Source organism: Panthera onca, chromosome B4 (assembly GCF_046562875.1).
Source record: "Panthera onca isolate mPanOnc1 chromosome B4, mPanOnc1 haplotype 2, whole genome shotgun sequence".
NCBI lineage: Eukaryota > Metazoa > Chordata > Mammalia > Carnivora > Felidae > Panthera > Panthera onca.
The window spans coordinates 14,323,813-14,350,626 of NC_138345.1; the positions used below are offsets into that span (position 1 = coordinate 14,323,813).

At 40.2% G+C, this 26,814-nt stretch overlaps 1 protein-coding gene across 1 annotated transcript in view; it reads right to left on the reverse strand.

Annotated features, from left to right (window-relative positions):
- ITGA8 (integrin subunit alpha 8) overlaps nt 1-26,814 on the reverse strand; it is a 185,968-nt gene that overhangs the window by 141,670 nt on the left and 17,484 nt on the right. The window contains exons 3-6 of the mRNA XM_078450391.2: nt 17,355-17,455; nt 14,107-14,230; nt 7,377-7,438; nt 6,220-6,265 (exon numbers count right to left, since the gene is read on the reverse strand). Coding sequence (XP_078306517.2) covers nt 6,220-6,265; nt 7,377-7,438; nt 14,107-14,230; nt 17,355-17,455 — 333 coding nt within the window. The remainder of the gene's footprint in view (nt 1-6,219; nt 6,266-7,376; nt 7,439-14,106; nt 14,231-17,354; nt 17,456-26,814) is intronic.

The following is a 26,814-nucleotide window of genomic DNA, read 5'->3' on the forward strand; positions in this document are numbered from 1 at the left end:
TATATATAGTATCTTGTCATCTGCAAGGAATGACCGTTTTACTTCTTTCTTACCAATTTGGATGGTTTTATTTCTTTTTCTTGTCTGATTGCTGCAGCTAGGATTTCCAGCACTATGTTGAATAAAAGTGGTGAGAGTGGCCATCCTTGTCTTGTTCCTGAGCTTAGGGGAAAAATTCAGCTTTTCACCATTGAGTATGATGTTACCTGTGGATTTTTCATGTGTGGCCTTTATTATGTTGAGGTATAGTCTCTCTAAAACTACTTGGTATAGGGTTTTCACATGAATAGACATTGTACCTTATCAAATGCTTTTTTTGCATCTATTGAAATTATCATATGGTTTTTATCCTTTCTCTTATTGATGTGATGTATCATGTTGATTGATTTGTGAATACTAAATCACCCTTGCATACTGGGAATAATCTTGCTTGATTGTGGTGAATAATTTTTTAAATGTATTGTTGGATCTAGTTTGTTAATATTTTTATTGAGGACTTTTTCATCTATGTTCTTCAGAGATATTGGCCTGTTTTCTCTTTTTGTTGTAGTGTCTTTATCTGCTTTTGGTTTCAGGGTATTGTTGTCCTCACAGAATGAATTTGGAAGCTTTCCTTCCTCTTCTATTTTGTGGAATAGTTTGAGACTATGTATTCACTGTTCTTTAAATATTTGTTAGAATTCACCTGTGAAGCCATCTGGTTCTGGACTTTTGTTTGTTGAGAGGTTTTTTTTATTACAGATTCAATTTTGTTTCTGGTAATCAGTCTGTTCAAATTTTCTATTTTTTCCTGATTCAGTTTGGTAGGTTATTCGTTTCTATGAATTCATCCATTTCTTCTAGGTTGTTCAGTTTATTTCTCCACCTTCATTTCTGATTTTGTTTATTTGAGTCCTCTATTTTATTCTTTTTTTTTTTTTTTTTTTTTTTTGAGGAGTCTGGCTAAAGGTTTATCAATTTTGTTGATCTTTTCAAAGAACCAGCTCCTAGTTTCATTGATATGTTCTATTGTTTGTTTGTTTGTTTGTTTAGTTTCTTTTTCATTTATTTCTGCTCTAATTGTTATTATTTCCTTCATTTTATTGGTTTTTGGTTTTGTTTGTTGTTCTTTTTCTGGCTCCTTTAAAAGGATACAAAGTTAGGTTGTTTATTTGAGATTTTTTTCTTGCTTCTTGAGATAGATAAACTTCCTTCTTAGAATAGCTATTGATGCATCCCAAAGATTTTGGACCATGGTTTTCATTTTCATTTTTCTTCATGTATTTTTTTTATTTCCTCTTTGATTTCTTGCTTGAGCCGCTCCATTCATTGTGTAGTAGCATGGTATTTAACCTCCATGTATTTGAGCTCTTTCACAAGATTTTTTCTTGTTGTTGATTTCTAGTTTGATAGCACTATGGTCAGAAAAGATGCATGCTAGGACTTTGATCATTTTGATTTGCTGAGACTTGTTTCGTGGCCTAATATTGATCTATTCTGGAGAACGTTCCATGAGCACTTGAAAAGAATATGTATTATGCTCTTGTAGGATGGAATGTTTTGAATCTATCTGTTCTGAATATATCATTCAAAGCCACTGTTTCTTTGTTCATTTTCTGTTTGGATGATCTGTCCAAAGTGGCATGTTAAAGTCTCCTACTATCATTGTACTACTATCAATTACTTCCTTTATGTTTGTTATTAGCTGCTTCATGTATTTGGGTGCTTCTATGTTGGATGCATAAATATTTACAATTGTTACATCTTTTCGTGGGATTGTTCCCTTTATGATTATATAGTGTCCTCCTTTGTCTTTTGTTACTATCTTTGTTTTAAACTTTTATTTTGTCTGTTATAAGTATTGTTATCCTGGCTTTCTTTTCACATCCATTTGTATGGTAAATTCTTTTCCATCCCTTCACTTTCAAACTGCATGTGTCTTTAGGTCTGAAATGAGTCTCTTGTGGGAAGCATATAGATGAATCTTGCTTTTTATCCATTCTGCCACCCTACATCTTTTGATTGGAGCATTTAGTCCATTTATATTCAAAGTGATGATTGATAGATTTATACTACTGCCATCTCATATTTGTTTTATGGTTGTTTTTATAGTTCTTCTCTGTTCCTTTCTACTCCTGCTCTGTTCTCTCATGGTTTGACAGCTTTCTTTAGTGATATACTTGGATTTCATTTCTCTTTATTTTTTGTATATCTATTACTAGTTTTTGATTTGTGGCTATCATTAGGTTTATCTATAACCTCTTATACATGAAGCTGTCTATATTAAGTTGATATCTGTAAGTGTGAACTCATTCTTAACTCCTTTCCCTCCCAAGCTTTAGATATATATGCTGTCATACTTTCCATCTTTTTATTTTGTGAATCCCTTGACTGATTTTTATAGATACACTTAATTTTACTGCTTTTTGCTTCCTACTTTTCTTACTACTACTTAAGGTTGTTCCTTTCTACTCTTTAACATTTCTTGTAGGGCTGGTTTAGAGGTCATGAATTCTATTAACTTTTGTTTGTCTGGGAAATTCTTTTTCTCTCCCTCTATTCTGAATGAGAGCCTTGCTGAATAGAGTATTCTTGGCTGCAGATTTTTCTCTTTCAGCACTTTGAATATATCATGCCACTCCCTTCTGGACTGTGAAGTTTCTGCTAAAAAGTCAGTGGATAGCTTTATGGGGTTTCCCTTGTATGTAACCATTTTCTTTTTCTTTTGGTGCTTTTAAAATTCTCTCTTTATAACTACTTTTTGCCATTTTAATTGCTATTTGTCTTGATGTGGACATTCTTGGATTGATTCTGTTGGGGACTCTGTACCTCCTGGATCTGGATTTCTGTTTCCTTCCCCAGATTTGGGAAGTTTTCAGCTCTTATTTCTTCAAATAAATGTTCTGCCTCCTTTTCTCTCTCTTCTCTTTCTGGGATCCCTATGATGCAAATGTCATTATGCTTGATGGTGTTACTGAATTCCCTATGCCCTTTGATTTTGCATTACTTTTTTCCCTCACATGTTCAGCTTGATTGCTTTCCATAACTTTGTTCTCCAGGGCTTCCTCTAGTCTACTATTTAGTTCATCTCATGTATTTTAAATTTCATTTATTAAGGACATCTCTGATTGGTTCTTTTTTGTGTTTCATATCTCTTTGATAAGGGTCATTGATATCCTCCACTCTTTTCTGAAGTCTGTGACTATCTTTATGATTCTTTCTTTAAATTCTCTATGGGGCATATTACTTATCTCTGTTTGCTTAGGTGTCTTGCAGTGATTTTGTCCTGTTCTTTCATTTGGGACATATTCTCTGTCTCCTCATTTTGTCTAACTCTCTGTGTCTGTTTCTGTGTGTTAGGAAAGTCAACTACATCTCTTGTTCTTGAAAGTAGTGGCCTTATGAAGAAGAGGTCATGTAGTGCCCCACAGTGTAGTGTCCCCTGTTCACAAGAACCTGGTACTTCAGAGTTGTCTCCTATGTGTGTTGCATGTGCCCTGCTGCTGTAGCTGAGCCACTTTTTCCTTCAGTCCAGTCTTCTGCAGTGGCTCTCTTTGCCTGTTGTGGGCCGTGTTTGGTCCCTGTGCTGTTAGTGGGCCAGTCTGATGCTGCCTTGGGCTTGAGTTGAGTCAGACGAGGCATTTGCCAGAGATTTACTATCACTGAACTGAACAGTACTTTCTCTATATTGTTTCCTGAAAGCTTTCTTTGGTGGGCAGGTCGTTCTGTCAGACCAGCTGTCTGGGGCCACCGTCTGACTGGTGTGTGTGGTTCTCTTTCCCTCTCCCCAGGCCAGGAGTCACTTTGGAGTAGTGCTGGCCCATTAGGGCTGCTTGCACACTGCCAGGCTTGTGGCACCACTCTGGATGTCCTCTGGCCAAGGGTGAGAAAGGGGCGTATCCTCAAAATGGAGGGGGCAGGAGGCAAGGTGTTAGCAAGTGCTTTGCTGGTCCTTTGTGGGAGGGGACCTGCAGCAACTGGGACTGAGGTAGGTCTGGCTGGAGGGGACAGATCTGCTGAAGTGCATGGGGTGGTGGCGGTATTAGCAAGTTAGGTAGTGAGCAGTGGCAGGGCCATGCTGGTTCCTGCAGATGGCCATGTTTACGCTGGGGGTCAGGGGAGGAAATGGTGCCTGCCAGCTCTTTGGTTTCTGGACAAGTCCCCCAGTGATCTCTGCTCCTTCAGCACACACTCTGAGTTTAGCAAACAACTCTCCCTTCAGGTATTTTTCAAGATGCTGCTTCTATGCTGTATCTCCACGGGGCTGTTTATTGTACTGTCTCTTTAGGGGCAGGGACTCCGTTTCCTCAAGCCCTTTTGGCTCTCTCAGAGCTGAGCCTGCTGATTTGTAAAGTTCCAGTTTTTAAGTCTCACTAGTTAGAAGAACTTGTAAAAAGGCAGCCCCTCTGGTTTTCAAAGCCAAACATAATGGGGACTCATCTTCCCCCTGCGGGATCCCTGACATGATAGTCTGTTTCTCTCCCGACTCTGTGTGTGCAGTGTCCCTCCCTCCCAAGGACAGCCCCGTGGGTCTGGTTAGCTCCCTACCACATCTCCACCCTTCCTACCCTCTTCAATGTGGCCGCTTCTCTACATTTAGTTCTGGAGTTTGTTCTGCCAGATTTGGGGTTGTTTTCTGGGTTATTTACACTGATGTGAATGTTATCTAGTTGTATCCTTGGGACAAGGTGACCTTAGGGTCCTACTCTCCCATCTTTCCCAGACTCTTAATAATTGTATTCTTCCATTGGCTTATTAATATGATCAGGTGTCTTCCAGTTTAAAAGAAAAACTTCACTCCACTCTTCATCTCTCTCATCGTCTACTCTATCTTTATCCTAAACTTCACAGCCAAAATTCAGGGAATATTCTCTGTCATCTCTATGTAGGCATCCCATCCACATCCACGGCTTTAATTGTCACCAATATGCAAGTGACGGAAGTCTGTACGTTAGCCTAGATATCTTCTCTGAGCAAAAGCCCATATATGCAGACATGAAAAACCCTGGATATCTCAAGCATGTTCACATTCAACATAACCAAAAGCAAATTCATGATCTTCCCTCTCCAACCCACTCCCACCTGTTCTCTTCCAGGGTTCCCCATCTCAGACAGTGGGACCCACCTATAACCATGCAGTCGCAAGTCAGAAACGTATGCTGGGCCTCCTCCCTTTCCTCACCCACACATAACAACTAAGCTGTCTGTTTTCCTCCAAAGCATCTCTCAAATTTCTCCTCCTTTCCATTCTGCACTATTCCCACTCTGAGAAGCAAACGTCTTCATCTGAACCTTAGAGCTAGTTTACCTTAAAAACTTGTGGCTTGCTCACACCTCACTTTGGCCAACCTCCAATTCATCTTCCATACGGCAACCAGAGTGAGCTTTTCAAAACACAGATCTGATCATAGCATCCCATGCAAAAAACCCTCCGCTGGTTTCCCATGATTCTCGAGACAAGAAACGAATACTTACTATAGCTAAGGCTATCTATTTACACTCCTGCAATCCACCAAGGATTTCTCCTTGTTCACCCTGGCTTCCCTCCATCTCGCCTGACCGCTCAATTCAGGCCACAAAACCTTTCCATAGAGCCCCTTCTCTCTTTGCTAGTTACCTCCTAGCAAAGTTCAGATCTCAGTTCAGGGCTGCTTGTTTCCAAGTTAGTGACCTTTGGGCAGCCTCTGGCCTGAGCAGCACCTTTATAAGAATTAGAAGGCATCATCCCCTCTGGGCAGATGCTGTCCTACACCTGGTCCAGGGTTCCCTAAGCACAGCACAGGTTGTTCAGAAGACAAAACACGTGCACGCAGCCACCCCGGGAGAAGCCTCCTATACTCTCATGGCCCCATCACGACGTACCTTTCCTTCACAGCGAGCATCACGTGTGGAGCGTCCCAGGTATTTGTGTGAATATTGGATTAATGCCTACATCTCCCCCCAGGTGTTAACCTTGTGAGGGTGGGAACAGCGTCTAGTCTACTCATCACTGTATCCCTAGCATCTAGCACGAAGTCTCACACAGCCTCCATAAATTCTTGGTGAACGAATGAATTAAGCTGCAACAGTGTTTAAAAATAGCATTCATATACAGTTGGAAATGATGCCTTATTCCTTGGAGATACTCTGAATCCGGACCTATAATTCATGTAACAAAGGGTCAACATTTGGTGTTAATGGTGTTTCACCTCCTCGTTAGTAACCACAAATAGGCATTTCTTCTCTGCTCACAGAACATACCTTGCCAATAAAAACTCCCGGGTCCTCCCACTATGAGGTCTCCATTCTACAAAACAGAAACAGCAACAATTGGAAAAGAAAAACAGATATTTTTTTTTCTTTTTCAAGGTGACAAATCATTGGTAACAAGCATTGCTAACAATTTGCTACACGTAAAAAAGCAATTTTTAAATGAGGCCCTTGTATCTGGGTCATGCAGTTCATTTTATTTGCCTTTTTTTTTTTTTTTTTTTTTTTTTTTGCTTTCCACTATTTAGTGTGTTAGCATATTAAATAATTTTCGTTTGCCTCAATTAGCTAAGTTGAATTCTCTCCCTTGAGGATACAGAAATTCAGATTTTTGGCACTGATTCAGGTAAGCAAAATAACGTACATGTTTAATGCTGTGTAATTTAGCAGACATGGTCTTGTGAGCTTTGGCAACAAAAGAAAATATGGTTTCTATTTATCTCAAGGCCACAGTAATGCCTATTTTTTCCATACGTCTGCAACCACCCCCTTCCCCCTCTCAGAAGAGAGAGCAAACACCCCAGACTAGCAAATATAAATTTTCCCTTCTCCTTACCACCTCCTTCCATCCTCCTTCCAACTTTCAGTGGGGGGGAAAAAAAAGACAATAAAAAAAAAAAAAGGCCACAAAAGAGCAAAATTTGTATGCTGGTGAATTTTTTTCTACACTGTTTTCAAACCCACAAAATCTTGGTCCCTTATTATCTCTGTAACTTTGTGAAAGGATGTTGTGAATTTTAACACTCGTGTTAAATCTAATCAGTCAATTACAGCTAAGAGATAAAGCAATTTTTTTCTTTTTTTTTTTTTTAAGAAACACATTTCTCTCACTGAGTTGTTCAGATTTTCCATGTAAAGGATTATCATTGAGGTGGGGAGAAAGACTGTTGTTTTTCATCATATGTATTTCTGTGTTATTTTAATGTTTGTCATCTGCATCAATTGCTTTAATGAAAATAAAGAACAGCAAAAACATTTAAGGAAGTTGTCAAAACAGGCTGGATACATACCTAAAGGTTCTTTTGTTGGTGGTAGTTATTGGGGGTGGGGATGAGAGCCAGAGGCAGAGAGTAAACAAAAAGAAAAAAGAAAAAATCAAACAGATAATACAACTGCTAGAAGCTACAAGCCCAAACTAATTCATTCACCTTGTAAAAATCCAGACTAAATCCTGCTTGGCAGTAACCCTGGCCTTCGGGATCAGCATTACCTAGAGTGACCAAAATACAGAAATGTTATCACATCATCATTCCCAATATATATTTTAATAACAGCTAGGATATTTTGTTGTTTTCCTTATTGATTTCTCAACTTAAAATGATCAGGGTGCCTGGGTGGCTCAGTCGATTACGTTTCCAGCTTTGACTCAGGTCATGATCTTGCAGTTTGTGAGTTTGAGCCCTGCGTCGGGGTCTATGCTGACAGCTCAGAGCCTGGAGCCTGCTTTGGATTCTGTGTCTCCCTCTCTCTCTGGCCACCCCCCGCCCCCCCTCATGTTCTGTCTCTCTCCTTCAAAAATAAATAAACATTAAAATTTTTTTTTAATTTTAATGATCAATATGTGCTTTATATTTATTTTTTTAACATCACAAAAAATTTTAATGTTTATTTTTTGAGAGAGAAAGCATGAGCAAGGAGGGGCAGAGAGGGAGAGCATGAGCGAGGGAGGGGCAGAAAGAGAGGGAGACACAGAATGCAAAGCAGGCTCCAGGCTCTGAGCTGTCAGCATAGAGCCGGATACGGGATTCAAACTCACGAACTGTGAGATCATGACCTGAGCCGAAGTCAGAGGCTTAACCAACTGAGCCACCCAGGTGCCCCACTTTATATTTACTTTTAAATTCATCATGAACAATTTATGAAATATATTTTCATAATTTATGAAACATAATTTATTTTTTTGTCCCAAATATCATCATGATTTTGTAGTAAGACCACTAGGAATAACATCCCTTGGAGTTACTACATTGGGTTTTACAAGTCATGTTCGTCTAAAGAAGTAAACTCTCCTCTCACCTATGTTCTGAGTTCTGCAAGTGGCAGTAACGGGATTCTGAGTTGCCTGTGTGTTCTGCATGAAGCCACATAGGTCATTCCTAAAGAAATGCCTTGAGAAAGAGAGGGGTCAACATGGTCACCTGGGCGGAGGCTTTCTGCTGAGGGCACCCACAAGGATTCCAATTTTAATGATCTCCAAGAGGAAAGTAATTTTAAATTATTCTATTATTAGTTAGGTACCTTTGCAAATTACATTTCTTCTTTTTTTTTTTTTTTAACATTTATTTATTTTAGAGAGAGAGACAGACAGACAGAGTGTGAGCAGGGGAGGGGCGGAGAGAGAGGGAGACACAGAACCCAAAGCAGGCTCCAGGCTCCAAGCTGTCAGCATAGAGCCGGACTCGGGGCTGGAACTCACCAACCGTGAGATCATGACCTGAGCCGCAGGCAGACGCTTAACCGACTGGAATGTCTTTTGTTTTTTGCTTTCCTTTGATTAGTACTTAACTAATTCTCTAGATGCTCCCTGTATATTTTAATACACTGTTCTATCACATACACTGTATTTTTTTTCACATACACTGTATTTTTTAATGGCAATACCTCTTTTTAATTGAAATGCCGTTAATGTCTCCTGTGTTTTTTTTTTTTTTTTTTTTTTTTTTTTTTTTTTTCAACGTTTTTTTTTTATTTATTTTTGGGACAGAGAGAGACAGAGCATGAACGGGGGAGGGGCAGAGAGAGAGGGAGACACAGAATCGGAAACAGGCTCCAGGCTCCGAGCCATCAGCCCAGAGCCTGACGCGGGGCTCGAACTCACGGACCGCGAGATCGTGACCTGGCTGAAGTCGGACGCTTAACCGACTGCGCCACCCAGGCGCCCCATCTCCTGTGTTTTTTAAGCTTAGTTTCTTTTTTCAGCTTTATTGGGCTATACTTAATATACAAAAAGCTGTACATCTTAATGGATACATTTTCATGAGTGTGGACATATGCATACACCCACAAAACCATCACCAAAATCAAAGTAATAAGAATTTCTACCACCTACAAAAAATTTCTTGTGTCCCTCTGTTTGTTTGTGGTAAAAACATTTAACATGAGGTTTACTCTCTGCAATTTTTAAAAACAATTTTTTTAATGTTTACTATTTTTGAGAGAGAGAGAGAGAGAGAGACAGAGTGCAAGTGGGTTAGGGGCAGAGAGAGAGGGAGGCCCAGAATCCGAAGCAGGCTCCAGGCTCCAGAGCCCGAGGGGGGAGGGGGGCCTTGAATTCACAAACTGTGAGATCAGGACCTGAGCAGCAGTCGGACGCTTAACCCACCAAGCCACCCAGGCCCTGCAATTTTTAAGTGCACAACATCTTACACTGTATTTTTATAAAATTTACTCCTTATTTTAAACTATGTTTTGTGGTTTGTAGTTCTGAATGCTATAAAGTTTCCTAAAGGTTCATCTGTATAACCTCAAATGTCTGGTTACCAGTTTTCTGGAAGTTCATGTGTGTAAATACTTACATGCATCCAGAGAGATATATACGAATACCTGATATATGATTATGTAAGCCTATATCTGCAATCTTGAGTATATTTAAGAAACGTATTTTTCTAATGTACAAACCTCTTTAGAAATCCTTTTTAAATCAAGTCTTTCTTTTCATTTTTAATATTGTAAATTATTCAAAGAAGAAATATGACCATCCTTTGAAATTATTTTGCTCCAAAACAGGAAACAAAAAATTAAAAGAAAATACTAATACTTTTCATGAAACTCACTGAGAAAACAACCAACTTCAAATGTTTATTTGAAGCAGTGATTGTAACAGAATGTGAGGTAGTTTTTTTCTCTTAGGGTTATAGTTTATAAGAGCTGAAGGAATCTATCCTCCTGGAATTTCAGAGCATTTAGAAAGTTTACAATTATGTCCCAGAATGAACTCAGGATCCAGGGAATCATGCTGATCATTCACTACTATTTGTTGGTTTTCAAAGTAAAATGGAAGGCGGTGTGTAAATCATCCCCACCTGAATTATGAATGATAATAAGAGCAGGAGGCATGTCATGAATATGAATGAACAGATTAGTTCCCGGATTGCTCAGCGTATCAGTGGGGTATGTTTGTGGTACGGAATGAGCAGGAGAAGGTTCCTTAAATTCTCTTTTGAAAATAATATTGCTGATGTTCCTGTTCTGTGATACTGACCATATGCTCATGAACAAGCTGGCTTTGTGTTAATGAACTGTAAACTCCTGGGGGAAAGACAGGAAGTCAGCTCCTTGGGTGAATTTCTGGAGGAAAAAGTTTTGTAGTAAGAGAGCGGCCACGAGGAAAGTGAGAACTATTGATGTGAACCAGAGTTGAAAAGGATTCTTGGGAATTGACTTAGCAATTCTGCAATTCGACTCCATTTTTACCTGTGTCAAGCTGTTCGTTTATTTAGGAAAATAAAGAGTGAGTCAATTGGCATCATAATGTGCCCGGGCCACTCAAGACACAAGCCGACCACGATTGTTATTTTCAGATAAAGGTTCAGACTCATGGTTCAGTGCCACGTACTATACTTTAGCCTGAGTTCTCTCATTACAGAGGCACTCAGTCTAAAAGGCAGAACAAAAGGCAGTGACGAGTCTTATAAACGATCACCCTCCACATTAGCTGGAAGAGTACGGTAGATCACCCAGGCAAGAGGACTGTGAAGGATGGACTCATCATTTCAGCTCTCATAGTTTACTGAGATGGGGAAGCATCTTTAGCACATCGGGAGAAGTAGGATATGAAGAGGATTGATGAAACACATTCTCTGTTAAATCTCAGCCGTCCATTAGTTTTCTGATTTAAGTTGGGATTTTCTTTATCCCTCTACCTGACTTCTATCTTTCGCGTAATAGTAATGGCCTCTCATGGAACCAAAAAACACAACACCCTGAGCGGAACACGACTCCAAATATGCCTCTCTGGGCTGTTGCCCGTGCGTGGGACAGTCCCCCTGCCCTGCTCCAATAGCCATTTGCTAAGAGAGCCCTTCCCATGGTCCTTTCCCAAAGCTCCTCTCCCCACCCGGGCCAGGTCACTCCCTACTCTCTCGCTTTGTTATGTTTTTCATTGTTGCACTTTTCGCTATCTGCCTTTGTATTATGAATTTATTCTTTTTTAGAAGTTTTCTTTTCGTTGATATATAATTGGCATATAACATGTTATTACTAGTCCAAGGAATATAACAGAATGATTTAATACATGTATATACTACAAAATGATCACTACGGTAAATCTAGTTAACACCCAGCACTACATACAAGTATAGTTTCTTTTCTTGTGATGAGCTTTTAAGATCTACTCTCATAGTAACTTTCAAATATACAACACAGTAGGTGCCTGGGTGGGTCAGCTGGTTAAACCTCCGATTCTTGATTTTGGCTCAGGTCATGATCTCACACTTCCTGAGATCAAGCCCCATGTCAGGCTCTGTGCTGACACCGTGGAGCCTGCTTAGATTCTCTCTCTCCTTCTCTCTCTCTGCCCCTCCCCCACGTGTGCTCTCTGTGTCTCTCAAATAAAAAATACACAATATGGTATTGTGGGGTTTTTTTTGTTTGTTTTGCTTTGTTTATTTCAGAGAGACAGCGTGTGAGTGGGGGAGAGGGGCAGAGGGTGAGGGAGAGAATCCCAAGCAGGCTTCAAGCTCAGCACAGAGCCCAACGCGGGGCTCGATCCCACGAAGCGTGAGATCAGGATCTGAGCCAAAATCAAGAGTCAGAAACTCAACAAACTGAGCCACCCAGGCACCCTCACAATACAGTATTGTTAACCATAGTCACCTTGCTGGACATTACTTCCCCTGGACTTATTTGTCTTGTAAATGGGAATTTACGCCTTTGACCCTCTTCACCAACTCCACTCATCTCCTCACCCTGCGCCTCTGACAACCACTGATCTATTTTCCGTATCCCTGAGTTTGGAGTTTTTGTTTTTTGTTTTATTTTTCATTAGGTTCTGCGTGTAAGTGGCGTTCTTCTTTGGTATTTGTCTTTCTCCATCCGGCTTATTTCACTTCGCATAACGCCCTCAAGGTCCATCCACGTGGTTGAAAAGGGCAGGATTTCCTTCTTTTTATGGCTGAATAACATTCCATTGTACACACACACAACATCTTCTTTATTCATTCACCCATCAATGGATGCTATGGTTGTTTCCATGTCTTGCCTAAAGTGCATAATGTTGCCATGAACGTGGGGGTGCAGATATCTTTTTGAGATGTTGGTTTCACTTCCTCTGGACCTACACCCAGATGTGGAATTGCTGGATCTGAACATCTACATGTTTGTTGTCTGTCTCCCCTACTTAGAATGTAAGTTTCTTAAAGACTGTGTTTTGTTTTCTCTTGTTCTGTGCTTTATTCCCTAAACACAGAATAATTAGTGCTTAGCGTGTTGAATCGATACATAATCGAGTCTCATTATCAACAAGGAACCTCTGTTTTCAAGCCTTTAAAATAAAATCTTAATTTCACAGATTATTCATTCGGCCGACACTTGTCGTAAGGCGAGGAAGTGGGTAATTTATGTCAATATTTTAAAACAGGAGCCATCATCTTCCCCTTGCCAAAATCCTACCCCCATCTGAGTTAGCTGTTCCACTTTGTTATTTAGATGAAATCTCAGCGGGCGTCTTTTTAACCCTCTAATATCACTGATCCATTCTTTATCTGCGTTGTTTTATTTCTGATATATGTTCATTATCTTGCCTAAATTAATCTTGGATTTAAAAAATATTCATGCAGGGGGCACCTGGGTGGCTCAGTCGGTTGAGCGTCCGACTTCGGCTCAGGTCATAATCTCGCTGTTCACGAGTTTGAGCCGCATGTCGGGCTCTGTGCTGACAGCTCAGAGCCTGGAGCCTGCTTCGGATTCTGTGTCTCCCTCTCTCTCTCTGCCCATCCCCTGCTCAATGCTCTCTGTCTCTCAAAAATGAATAAATGTTAAAAAAAAATGTATAAAAAATATTCATGCAAAATGGGGAAATATTACTTATGGTTTTGGAAATCTAATTTGGGATTGGGTTTTTGAAAAATCAATTTCCCGAAATCAGTTGCTAGAATGTTCCTTCTAACCTTTCTCTCCTCATTGTGATTTTGCGAACTATCGAGAATAAGGATGAAAATCCCGTGGTTGCTCCCTGACAAATCCCACTGATCTCCAACGACACACGGAAAACTGGAAGAGTTCACAAAAGGACTGAGTAGATCCAAGCAGTCAGAACTACTGTCCCAAATCCGTGGTGTTCCAGCAAGAAGTGATTAAAACAGCAGTGTCCCAAAGTTGGAACTCGGCAGGCTTGCTTTCAAAGATGCTTTGCTGGAAGATCCCGAGAACGGCCAGATAAGACTTATACTCTAAGCGTGCGGAGCCCTTTTGAAAAATAGGGATTAAACATTTAAGGGAGAAAAGCCCACCATGCAGATAACCCGAGCACACAGCTGCCAAAGAGAGCAATAGCCGGCAGGAACACAGGCTGGACAGAAAGCTGATGTGAGAATGTCCCCAGTTCCTAGCACACTCGCAAACACCACTCCTGCCGTGAACGAGTCAAGTGGGTGGTCACCGTTCTTTAGATTGCGGTGTGAATTCTGAATAGCCGCTGAGAGTTTAAGGCCTCAACTAAGGAACCAATCAATTCTCCTAAAGAAATGTCTACAACACGGAAAAGGACCCACAGAATTCTGGGTCTTGGCCCTCATGTCGCAGCAAGACCTTCTGAAAGGCCGCCCATAATCTTCACCCCGTTTCTTTTTCCTTGTCAGTGAGGTTCTGATCTTGCCTGCCCTGCCTACCATAGAAGGGCTCTGGAGCTAAAGTGCCCTTTCAAAGAATAAAGTCACTTACTGTTCCGACAAGGCGAATACTCTGCATACGCGCTGAAATTCTGAATCGCTACGTAGCAGGTGCCGACCGGGTCCTTCTCCGGTGTTGGTTTAAGAGTTCTCCAGTGGTATAAGGGAGCACAGGCCTGTGATGCATCGAAGACAAAACATATTTTCGTGGCATCAGTTCCTCATGCTATGATACGATTGAACCTGTTGACTAATGTGTCTACATTCATCACAAACTATGTTAAATTAGTGGCGATTTAAGTGGCCTCCAGCATGCTGGTAAGTACCTCAGTAGGCAGAGTTAATGAAACTTCCAAAACCGTTCTTTTTCCCCCAACATTAATCCACAATAGCATCAGAATAAATTAAACATATAGAAAGGAATGAGCTCTCCCCCCACAGGATTTAAAGTTAAATATGTGTAACCTGGCAAAAGTAATTATTTCCTAACAGCAAAGAACTCACATCTTCTTGTCTTTTTTAAAACAGTTGGACCTACTTAGACTCAAACGATCATTTCAGTCAATAAATCAGTGTGATGTGTTAAAATGAGGGCTCTTTTTTTTTTTGTCTGTTGCTTTAAGAAATTATTTTCGAATTCAAAGATGCAGACAAGTTTGTAAACCTCTGTTTTATGGATTTCCCTGGCTTATCGCTGATGGCATATCTTATGACTTTTTAAACAATGACTTCCATTTGGACATGCTACTCCCTTATCAGAGTGTTCCTGACTTTATTTTTTAGTTAATGGTTTTTATTCATGACAAAACAAAAATTAATTTAAGCAACAGAAAGGAAATATGATTCTTGCATGAAATACTCTGGTTGCTTCTTCAGAAGCTTGGATTCTTAACAAAAGCATGATATTTGGAAGGATATCAAATACAAAAGAGAATATATGAAGTCCTCTTTAAGTAAATTAAGCAACATTAATTTTGTTACAAATGAGAGAGGCAATAAAATAAATGTGTAGAAAATTATAGGCATCTTTTTGACTTGTTTGCTAGCATGAATCCGCCATAAGTGTGTTTTACCTGATTATTCAAGCACTCATTTCGAAGGACACAGAATTACAGATGCCTGGAATATGGAATCACTGGCCTACCTCCGATTTTGATGATATCACTCTTAAAATTTAAAAATGCCAGGAATATGAAGGCAGACACTGATTTTGAAGTCCTTTCATGGGGTGCTTGGGTGGCTCAGTCAGTTGAGCATCTGACTCCGGCTCAGGTCATGATCTCTTCGTGAGTTTGAGCCCTGCATCGGGCTCTGTGCTGTCAGTGCAGAGCCTGGAGCCTGCTTCAGATTCTGTCTCCCTCTCTCTCTGCCCCTTCCCTGCTCACGATCTGTCTCTGTCTCTCTCTCTCAAAAAAAAAAAAAAAAAAAAAAAAAAAAAAAAGAATAGACATTGAAAAAAAAAATAAAGTCCTTTCACGATTCCAAATGTGTCCTTGGTAATCTGCCCAATGCGCAACTACTTTTAGTGAAAATATTTTATTTCTATTCTCAAGTAAGAAGAGTGTTTCCACAACTTGACTCTTTTGGTATTGTGAGGTCTTGGCTGATAACCTAAAAACCATCGATCTCATCCACATTCTTTCATCTTAGGGACCTCTTAATAAACTAACAAACTATGTGCTAATATGTTTAACGTAAGGTTGCAACGGTGAAAGGCAGTAGTGTGGGCAGTGTGGGCGCTCACCTATGCAGTGAGGTATTCTGAAAACCGGCCTCACCTGCCGGATCTCACCCCTCCCCCCGACCCCCACACTTAGATGCCAAGAAAATTCTTCCCAGTTCTTGCCTAGAAAGTTATCCTATTTATATCTGCTCAGTTTCACACTGATGTGAAATACACTGATAAGATAAATTTGGACTTTGACCCAAACTTAATACATACACACATGACATCTGGATAGTCAAAAAGATACTTCAGCATTTTGAAGTCCTAATAATTATCACGTAGGGCAGAATTTAATTCTTTACCCTAAATTTCAGTGCTCAAAGGAAAAAATTAACTTGAAATATATTTAATATTATCGGATTTCCTTTTACATAATTTTGAAAATGGAAACATGCCCCCAAATTAACTATTTTTATTATGAACATGGCATACGATTTTCAGAGATGCATAATGTGTTACAGATAAGTTTTCAAGACTTAAAAATATCAATACAGTACCCAGAAGATTTTTTTCAATCCCACATAGTCATTAGATAGAATTAGCTTTCCAAAGCAATTCACATGTCATATGCCACTAAAGGTTAAAAAAGTTTTTACCAACTGTGGAATATGAAAACCATATTAATGCAAGTATAGTTCTATAGAGACCATCCTGTAAATTCTGGATTTGCAACTGGAGAGGGCTGTCTGTATCTTATACATTACCTGCTTATGTCAAAATCTCCATGGGGGGGTTAACCACAGACCAAATAAAGCAAGGTATTTCCTTTAAATACTTATTCTTATTAAAACATAATTCAAGAAGCTTTAAACAAATCCTAAAAGCCAAAGTTACTGCTTTATTGTTGTAAGGAAATTAAAGCCAATGGTTTAAAAAATTCCCCCAAGAAAAAAATTTCCAGATCAGCTTAATATAGTCACTTATTTCTCAATAGCTTAGACACGTAGATGATTGAAATAAGAGAATCATGAAGCCACAGCGCTTTAAAGCTGAACGATATCTACTTGAAAGTGAGGGGTTTTTTTTACTTTAAAAAATTATTAATGTACTCAGAGAACTATGTAATTAGCAGTTATATATTTTAAAATATTTAAAGTTTATTTATTTGGGGGTGGAGGGGCAGAGAGAGGGAATATCAAGCAGCCTCTGCACTGTCACCGAGGAGCCTGACGTGGGGCTCAAACTCACGAACTGTGAGATCACGACCTGAGCTGAAGTCGGATGTTTAACTGACAGCCACTCATGCGTCCAAGTTTTGCAATATTTAAAAATCTCTAACTGATAGGGAAAACAAGCTTTATCTCCTATAACTTTAAACACTAGAATAAATTCTTTCATTTTAAGGGCTACTAAATTTATTGTTTTAGAATGCTGGTAAGTTTGTCTTTAAAAATCTGACATGTCCTGGGGCACTGGTGGGATCCAGCCCTGCATCCGGCTCCCTCTCTCTGCCCCTCCCCCCACCCCGTGCACACTCTCTCTCTCTCTCCCTCTCCATAGAAGTCCTTACATGAAAGCAGTTTTGTAAAACTGAGCACATAATATTGCACACCATCGCCACGACTCATACTTACCACAACTTCGCCTCGGTGAGCTTTCACTGTTGCCCCAAACCACTGATTCGATTTAAATTCTATAGGTTCCTTGGTTCCATTAACTCTGATCTTTCTGTTGTCTGACAAGGAGGACACGGAACTGTTAAGAACCCGTAAACCGTGGCAGCCAAATATAATATGTAACAATGAACACGTCCCCGTTAAAACTATTTGAAAAAAAAAACAACAATGTTCAGACACGGGGTGGGGAGTTCTCACCAAGCCTTTTCATTTAGAAAAATACCAAATGAAAATGCACATTTGAACATGACATTTCACAACTTCACTTACAGGAAGCATTTTTTATTGTTACCAATTAATATTTTCAGAGATAACTGTATTGTCAAGTTGACATGAACTCTAATAGCCTCAAATCTATGCAACTGTCATTGATTTGCAAAAGATCGAAGACCAGATACTTACAACTGCCTCAAGGAATTTCAAATCTTTCCCAATAGGGAAACCCATAGGAATCTCCCTGAGGGGAGAAGCACATGAGTTAGCTCCTCCCTTGAGTTGGCATGAGTTAGCAAGAAAGATTGTGAAGGACTCCAAGGTCTTGGTTTTTGACGAAGTTAACATGTGTCCACGCAGCCGCAGAAAATAACACCTCAACGTAGTTTTAGACACACTTTGCAGATGTCATAAGAAGGGGGGCCATCTGGGTAGAAACTCAACCCAATTATAACACGCTTCGGGTTTTAATAAAAAGCAGATATCTTTCTTTTCACTCTTGATTCCCACTCAGCGTATTTCCCACGTGGCTCTAACCACATGGTTGTCACTGGAGCTTCGTGGGTAATAGCTAATGGATTTCAAAAGACATTTGCACCAGGGAATCTTATTTATATGTGTTTCCTTTGGTATGCGTTTCATTTTTCTTCATTGACTCTATAATAAAGGCATTACAAAACGAACTTTTAACGCCTCTTAAGTGAGGCCAAAATACACATGTAATTAACATGAAGTTGAGTTTCCATATGATTACAGACTTTTAAAAATTATATATAGTCAATCTTAACCTAAAATTGACTTTTACATGTTAGTTGAAAATCATGAATTTCCTTCTTAAAAATCTTACGCTTTTGTTGTTTCTGAGTTTTGTTTTGTTTTGTTTTTAAAAAAAGAGGCTCTAGGGGCGCCTGGGTGGCTCAGTCGGTTGAGCGTCTGGCTTCAGCTCAGGTCATGATCTCGCGGTCCGTGAGTTCGAGCCCCACGTCAGGCTCTGTGCTGACAGCTCAGAGCGTGGAGCCTGCTTCTTGTTCTGTGTCTCCCTCTCTCTGCCCCTCCCCTGCTCATGCTCTGCCTCTCTCTCTCAAAAATAAATAAACATTTTTTTTTTAATTTAAAAAAAATTTAAAAAGGTTCTATAAATCCTTACCCAAAATGCATACAACTGGCAGTGAACGGAGCATGTTACAGATTACAGCATAAACTTGAAAAAATAAACATTTATATTTACATCTAGGCACTGTGGAAGATTATAGACCTCAGAGACAATGAATCTTATCACCATGAACTGGGTGATGGGGGCAATTCATTCAGTCTTCGGAGTTTGGGTTTCTTCTAGAAAATGAGGCTGAGAATACCTTCTCCCTTTCCTCTTTCACAGGTGATCAAAGTCATAAAGATGACGTGAGCTACACAAACTCGAAAGTGCCCTCTTTAGAAGCTGAGAAGCTGTAGGCTCAGAAATCATGTAGCCATCTAACTGAAAATCCAAACCCTTTACAAATATCTCTTAATTAGAAACCTGGAAACTCAACCCAAGTCCAAGAACTGGAAAGGACCTTGCTGACACACACGTACGATGTTATTATTAGTGATTTTTGGCACTCAGCAGCGAAATTAGTGAGACCTCTCAAGACTGTCCATGTGGCTCTGATTCATTACAGAGAGAAAAGGCTACACAGTGGCTTTGGAATGTCCAAACTGCTAAAAAGCCATGAAAAGACCAGCACCTCAAAAATTTCAAAAATCTTTAAAGGAGATCCCAAAAGAACTTAAGAAAAACAGCCTGCCGGGAGGAAGGAAATGGATCCTGGGGAAAGAGAGAAGCCAGTTCTAAATTGGCCTCGTTCTGCTAGAGAAAATGATGTGACTTTACCTTTGTGACTCCTGAGACGTCCTTTCTGCTGTTCAGAGGTTGAACTGTGTAATAACTAGATTAAAACTGTCAACTGTGGGTTATTGTCCAGCAACAAATTTCTTCTGGACCAAGAATACAAATGAATTGGCTTCACTAATTCCACTAATTCCATACCCAATCCCAAGGATTCCATACCCAAGGATTACAACAGAGAATTCCACTGTCCTGGGTCTATTTACTGAGACGAGCTTTAGTCTAGACGGATCAGCCACTCCTTGATCTGTGAGGAGGGCAAATCACCTTTTCAAACTTCTGCTTCACTATTTTTACAAGTTGTCTGACTTTAAATCTCGGGTCAGAATGTCATAAAATTTCAAACGAATAAAATATATTCAGATGGACTATGAAAGTCCATTTCTCACCCTCCTTTTCTGAACAAGAGTCTTTCATGCCAAATACCCCAACACAAGGCACTGTGTTATCTCTTGCCCGCTGGTGCTCAAGAAACCTCCCATGCATGGACAATGTTTTCGATTTGATTCAATCTGATCTTTACTGAAAACACCCCCCAGGTAATAACTGTAAATACTCAGCATGATTTCAGCCCCGCTGAGCCCTCCTCTGTAGGGCAAAGGGCTGAAAGCCTGGAACATACATTTTCTAGACACTCTTATGAGTAGGACCCTTGTGGAATGAGAGGCTCAGGAGAGGACTGGAAAGAGAAGACGGAGAAGCCATTACTTTCTGGTGGCAGGTGCAGGCACACACGTGGGCATCAGCTGTGACAACTGTGATGTTCTTCCCGCAGCTCTTTAAAGTATCCCTTGATAATAATCCCCTCTTGGTGCATCAGTCAGCAGAGATCAAGTCCTGAACTTCCATATTGCTTCATCTGCAGGCAGTGACCTTCCTGACCTCCCCACACCCCCAGTGTTTCCAGTGGCCAGGCGAGCCCCTTCATCTCTGTATGCGATCCCTTCCCAGCTGTACTACTCAAAGTGGTTTTTGTTTTTCTGACCAAACTCCCGCTGATACACTGATGACAAGGGGTAAACAGTTAGGATAGAGACACGTAGATCTATAGCAGAAGAAAGGCACTGGTTACCCTACATGCACTGTCAACCCCAGAGAACTCTTGGAAGGGCCTGTGATCATGGGAGATGGTGGAGATTGATAGTCACCTAAGAAGCAATTCTCTCCTTGGCATATCACAAACTATGGAGAAAACAAAGTCAAAAGCTAGGGAAAAAAATTCATAGTGAATGCATGTGATTTAAGTCTTTCTAAGCAGTAAAAGAGTAATGGGGCGCCTGGGTGGCTCAGTCAGTGAAGCGTCCCAAGTTCACCTCAGGTCATGATCTTGCGGTTTGCGAGTTCGAGCCCCGAGTCGGGCTCTGTGCTGACAGCTCAGAGTCTGCAGCCTGTTTTGGATTCTGTGTCTCCCCCCATCTCTACCCCTCCCCTGCTCACACTTTTTTTTTCTCTCTCTCAAAGGTAAACATTTTTAAAAAGACTATTAAAATTAGTAAATAAATGAAAATCGAGGTGAAAGTTTTTTCAAAGAAAAGGTCAGTAGATTTAACTTGTAAAAAGCTCCCAAATCAATAACATAAAAGATTAACATTCTATAGGAAAAAGCTCTAAGGGCTTGAATGGGCATTACAGAATAAAGAAGAAATTAAAAAGCCTGTAAATTCCTAGAGAGGTCCTGAGCCGCAAATTAAAACAATAATGGCTTAACACTTGTCACCTACCAGTTGGGCAAAAAATATTAACATTCACTCTGTTTGCAAGACAATAACTCGACACAGCATTTTGGAAGGGCCATTTGGCAACACATACCAAAGTTTTAAATGTACATTTAAAAAAAAAACTTTTTTTTCATGTTTATTTTTTGAGAGAGACAGAGACAGAATGCGAGTGGGTCAGGGGCAGAGACAGAGGGAGACACAGAATCTGAAGGAGGCTCCAGGCTCTGAGCTGCCAGCACACAGCCCGACGCGGGGCTCGAACTCACAAGCTGTGAGATCATGACCTGAGCTGAAGTCGGACACTCAACCGACTGAGCCACCCAGGAGCCCCTTAAATATACATTTTTTTAACCAAAGAATTCAACTTCCAGGATTTGGTTCAAAGGGAATAATTACATAGATGCTTTAAGATGCAAAAGTGAAGATAATTGCCATCCTGGTTGTGATAGAAAACTGGAACTTAAATATTTATACATAAGGGATTCAAACTGAAATTTCTGTCATCTATAAAACAGACCACTACCCAACTGTTAAAGTACATGTGACAGATTTGTATGCACTGATACAGAATAATGTCTACAAAATATATACACATTTTTTGGTGAGCTCTCCCAAGGCCTTAAGAAAGTAGACAAAGGTACAAGGACTTAATATAACAAACACTTCCATTCCCACCAGGCAGAATTGATGACTCGGCTCTTTCACATTTACAAACATTAAAGTATTCTTTAACATCCATCCCTAGTTCCATTGCCCTCTTTTTCTTCTCCAGAGGCGTCCACCATCATGAAATTGATGTGTATACTCCTGGCCGTTTAAAAAAGAATGCCCACCGAATCCTATAGGACAGCGGTCTGCAATTTGTTTTTCTTAAAGGTGATAAAATAAAATACTTCAGGTTTTTCACTCTCTCTGCTCCTGTAGCAGCAACAACCATAAACAGTGTGTAAAAGAATGGGCTTGGCTACGTCCCCATTAAACTTTACGGGCAGACACAGAAATTTGGAAAGGTACAGACCTTTCATGTGTCATTAAATGTTACTCTTTCACAAGATCTTCCCAAACCACTACAAAATGTAAAAGCTACTCTTAGCTTACTGACCACACAAAAACAGAGAATGGGTCAGATTTAGTTGTAGTCTGACAACAGTTTGTTATTGAGTAGTTTGTGTGTTCCTTTTAACTGGAAAAAAAATGGTTCTGTACTGGCTGCATGATCCGTGGGTAGATAGATAGCTAGAAAATAGGTAGTAGGTTGGTAGATAGATAGGTAGATAACATTTATCTCATTCTTTTAAATCCTTGCTTGGTATTGTATCGCGCTCCATACCCAGCTCTATTTTTTTAGTTTAGGTTAGGTTAGGTTTTTAATTTTATTAATTTAATTTTATTTTACTTTTTAAGGTTTATTTATTATTGACAGACAGAGAGAGACAGAGCATAAGCATGGGAGGGGCAGACAGAGGGGGAGACACAGAATCCGAAGCAGGCTCCAGCCCGACACGGGGCTCCGACTCACAGACCACGAGATCATGACCTAAGCTAAAGTTGGACGCTTAACCGACTGAGCCACCCAGGCGCCTATTTTATTTTTATTTTTTATTTTATTTATTTTATTTTATTTTATTTTAAATTTTATTTTATTCTATTCTATTCTTTTTATTGTTTTTATATTTATTTTATTTTATTTTATGTTATGTTATTTTATTTTATTTTATTTTATTCTATTCTATTCTATTTTATTTTATTTTAGAGAGAGAGCAGAGAAGGGGCAGAAAGAAGGACAGAGAGAATCCCAAGCTTGATCCCATGAACCACGAGATCATGGAAGAGTACCTTTCCGGCACCAGCCTAGAGATGACATTGCTGGGTCATAGAGAGTCACCACATCCTCTTTACCAGCTTTCCCAGAGTAGCTACAACCCACAAGCACAGCAGCAGCACACAGGAGTAGGGCCATCAGCTCCTGTCATCGTAGGATTTTAAAGTTTTTGCCAATTCTGTTTTCACTGGCGTTTCCCTGATTATTAGCAAGTTGATCATCTTTTTCTATTTATGGCCCCCATACTTTTTACCTCTGTGACTTTCCAGCTCACATCCTTTGTTCACTTTCTTGTCTGATTTATTTTATTGATTTGTAAGAAGTTGACATATATTCTGAGGATTGATTCTTTTCCTTACGTATATGTTGCAAATATCTTCTCCCAATTGTTACTAGTCTTTTAACTGTGCTTATGGGGCTGTTGTCCGTCTGGAATTTGTTTTTTCAACATGACATGGCAAAGTATTATTTATTTATTTATTTATTTATCTTGCAACGTTTATTTATTTATTTTGAGAGCGAGACAGCGTGAGCAGAGGAGGGACAGAGGGAGAGGGACATAGAATCCAAAGCAGGCTCCAGGTTCTGAGCTGTTAGCACAGAGCCCAGCGCGGGGCTCAAACCCACGGACCACGGGATCATGACCTGAGCGGTTGTTGGACCCTTAACCAACACAGCCACCCAGGCGCCACCCCTCTTATTTATCTTCAGTAAGGCCAGTCGTCACCACACCAGCTGTAGAACAATCCATCTTTTTTCTTGGAGAGTTGTAATTCCATATTGCGGTGCTGAACTCCTGACATGATCTGGCCCCTGTCTGCCTTTCCAGCATCAGGTCCTCCAACTGCCCAGGCTCGGTGAGTCACAGACACATCGACTTTCTGTCCCTTGAACATGCTCAGCTTTTGCTGTGTCTTCATTGCGTTTACTCTTCTCACTGCCACAGTTTTCCACAGGGCTGAGCACGATCTGAGATGATCTGATTTGTTGGTTGGCATGCTTCCTGTCTGTCTCCTTCAGAATATACGTAAATCCCATGAGTAGAACGTTCTCTGCTTCGAGTCTGTATTGCCCACTTTTAGGACAGTGCCTGACACACAGTATTCCCTGCATGAGTGTTTGTTGAATGAATGACCAAAGCCCCCATGTATTCGTCCAGAAGTTTGTCTAACATATTGTTTACTATGATCTCCCTTTCATTTAAAATATGATCTGGGTGATACTCTGGTTTCTCTTCAGATCACATAAAATATGATTTGGGTGGTGCTCCTGGCCGGCTCAGTGGGTAGATCAATGCAACTCTTGCTCTTGGGGTTGTGAGTTCGAGTCCCATGTTGGGTGTAGAGATTACTTTGAAAAATAAAATCTTTAAAAAATAAGATAAAATGTGATCTGGAAAAAAACAAAAACAAAAACAAAAAACATAAAGCCTGGGTGGCTCAGTTGGTTACGCGTCCGACTTTGGCTCAGGTCATGATTTCACAGCTCATGGGTTCCAGGTCCGTCTCAGGCTCTGTGCTGACAGCTCAGAGCCTGGAGCCTGCTTCGGATTCTGTGTCTCCCTCTCTCTCTGCCCCTCCCCATCTCTCTCAAAAAATGAATAAACATTAAAAAAAAAAAAAAAACACCACCAAAAACCAGATTTGTAGGCCAACCTGGAACACTTAGATGGGTGGCAGTAATCAAGTTGATTTGGCCTGTCTTCCATTTCTGGGCTTTGAAGCCGACTTTCGTCAATCAGTAGCTTCAGTCTCTGGGCAATCTGGGTACAAATCCCAGTGGGTGGCAAGCCTACTAGCTTTTGGTTCCTTTTTCACAGGAGTATTCATTTCAGAGCAGGAGTGAGAGAGTGTAGAATATGGTGCACATGTGGGCTCCAAGCAGGTTTTTCTAATCTTTTAGCTTAGTCAAATGGGAGGAATTATAAAAAGTGAAGATAGGTCACCCAGGGGGAGACAGGAGCTGAAACCGACAGAGGTGCCGCGGAACATTCCGGTAGATGAGGGGATTTTTGAAAACTATTTATAGATAAGTCCTCGACCTCGTGCTGGAAGACAGTAAGCTTCCTTATGCCTTCAGTCACCACTTGGAGTGCACAGCCTTAGGGATTTTCTTAAAGCTGTTGCAGGAGCTGTCCAGACATTTCTAATCAGGAAGAGGGAAAAAGAAATCTTTAAACGTTTGTCTGTAATCTCCCATAATCAGCGTGTGCTGTAACAGTTTCATTCAAATTGAAACTACGTATCTGAGAACAGGGACTACTCCTTTGTAAGATTCAAAATAATATAGCTGTGGCAGAAGCACTCCTTGTCGCAAAGAAACAAATCCAAGAAAAAAACCTGTCCCGGAAAAGTAAACTTCCCAATGTATGATTCCTGATACCCTAAAACCACTATTAAAAAAAACATTAAAGGGGTGCCTGGGTGGCTCAGTCAGTTAGGTGTCTCTCTGGCTCAGGTCACGATCTCACGGTTTGAAAATCTGAGCCCCACTCGGGCTCTGTGCTGACAACTCTCTCTGCTGCCCCTACCCCCTGCCGCCACAAAAAAACAAATAGACGTGTTTTTAAGCATGTTTAAAAAAAAAAAAAAAAAAACAAAAACAAAAAAAAAAAAACATTAAAGAACACCTCTGTAGCTTTCATACTCTTGCTCATTTTATTGTGGTTTTTTAAGTGTTTGAGGAAATACCACATTCATTTTTCCATGTAATGTTCAAGAAATGTGTCATTCTTTTTTCCACCCAGTTTTATTGAGATAGAATTGCCATGCAGCACTGGAGAAGTTTAAGGTGTACAGCCTCGTGATTTGATCTACATAGATTGTGAAATGATTACAATAACACATTTAGGAAACATCCACCATCTCCTACACAGATACAAAAAAGAAAAAAAAAAATTTTTTTTCCCTGATGGTGAGAAGTCTTAGGATCTACTCTCTTAACACCTTTCATGTATGCTATACAGCAGCGTGAGCCTTAGTCATCACTTAGAACATTCCATTCCCAGGCCTTGTTTATCTTACGACTAGAAGTTTGTACCTTCTGACGACCTTCGTCCAATTTCCCCCACCCCTGGTAACCACAAACCTGCTCTCTTTTTCTAATCTTGTTTTCTTTTAGAGTTCACGTGGAAGTGAGATTATACAGCATTCGTCTTTCTGTGTCTTAATTCACCTGGCATAACGCCCTCCAGTTCTAGCCACGTTGACACAGATGGCAAGGCTTTCCCCTTTTTAATGGTTGAATAATATTTCAATGCGTATATATACCGCATCTTTCTCCATTCATCCGCTGACAGACAGAAATGCATTATCCTGATTAAATGAATATTCTATACATTTATTTATAGACGTATACCATATATGTATACAATATACAAATAGGTGTCTATGCACACAGACATGCGCTGAACAGTTTTCCTGTCTTTATCGAGTAGATCAAATCTAAATGCCCTGCCCTCCACAGCGTAGTTCTGGAACCACACCTGATCTCCAGGTATGGCATTTCCTTCCATCCAGGTAACGTCCTCTCTGCTCCCTGTCGAGTCTCACTCCTAGACTTCATACATGATGTTTCTCTTGCAAAATCGTGTTCTTCCTTGTTTCCAACTAATCGAAATCACTTCCTTAAAAACCTGCTTTACCGAGAGTAAAGCGATGGTTACCAGGTGACGGGGGGACGGAGGAAAAGAATGATGGTGTTTAACAGCACAAACTTGTACTGAGTAGTAAACAGGCCACAGAGATCTAGTGCATGGTGGAATGAATATGATTAATA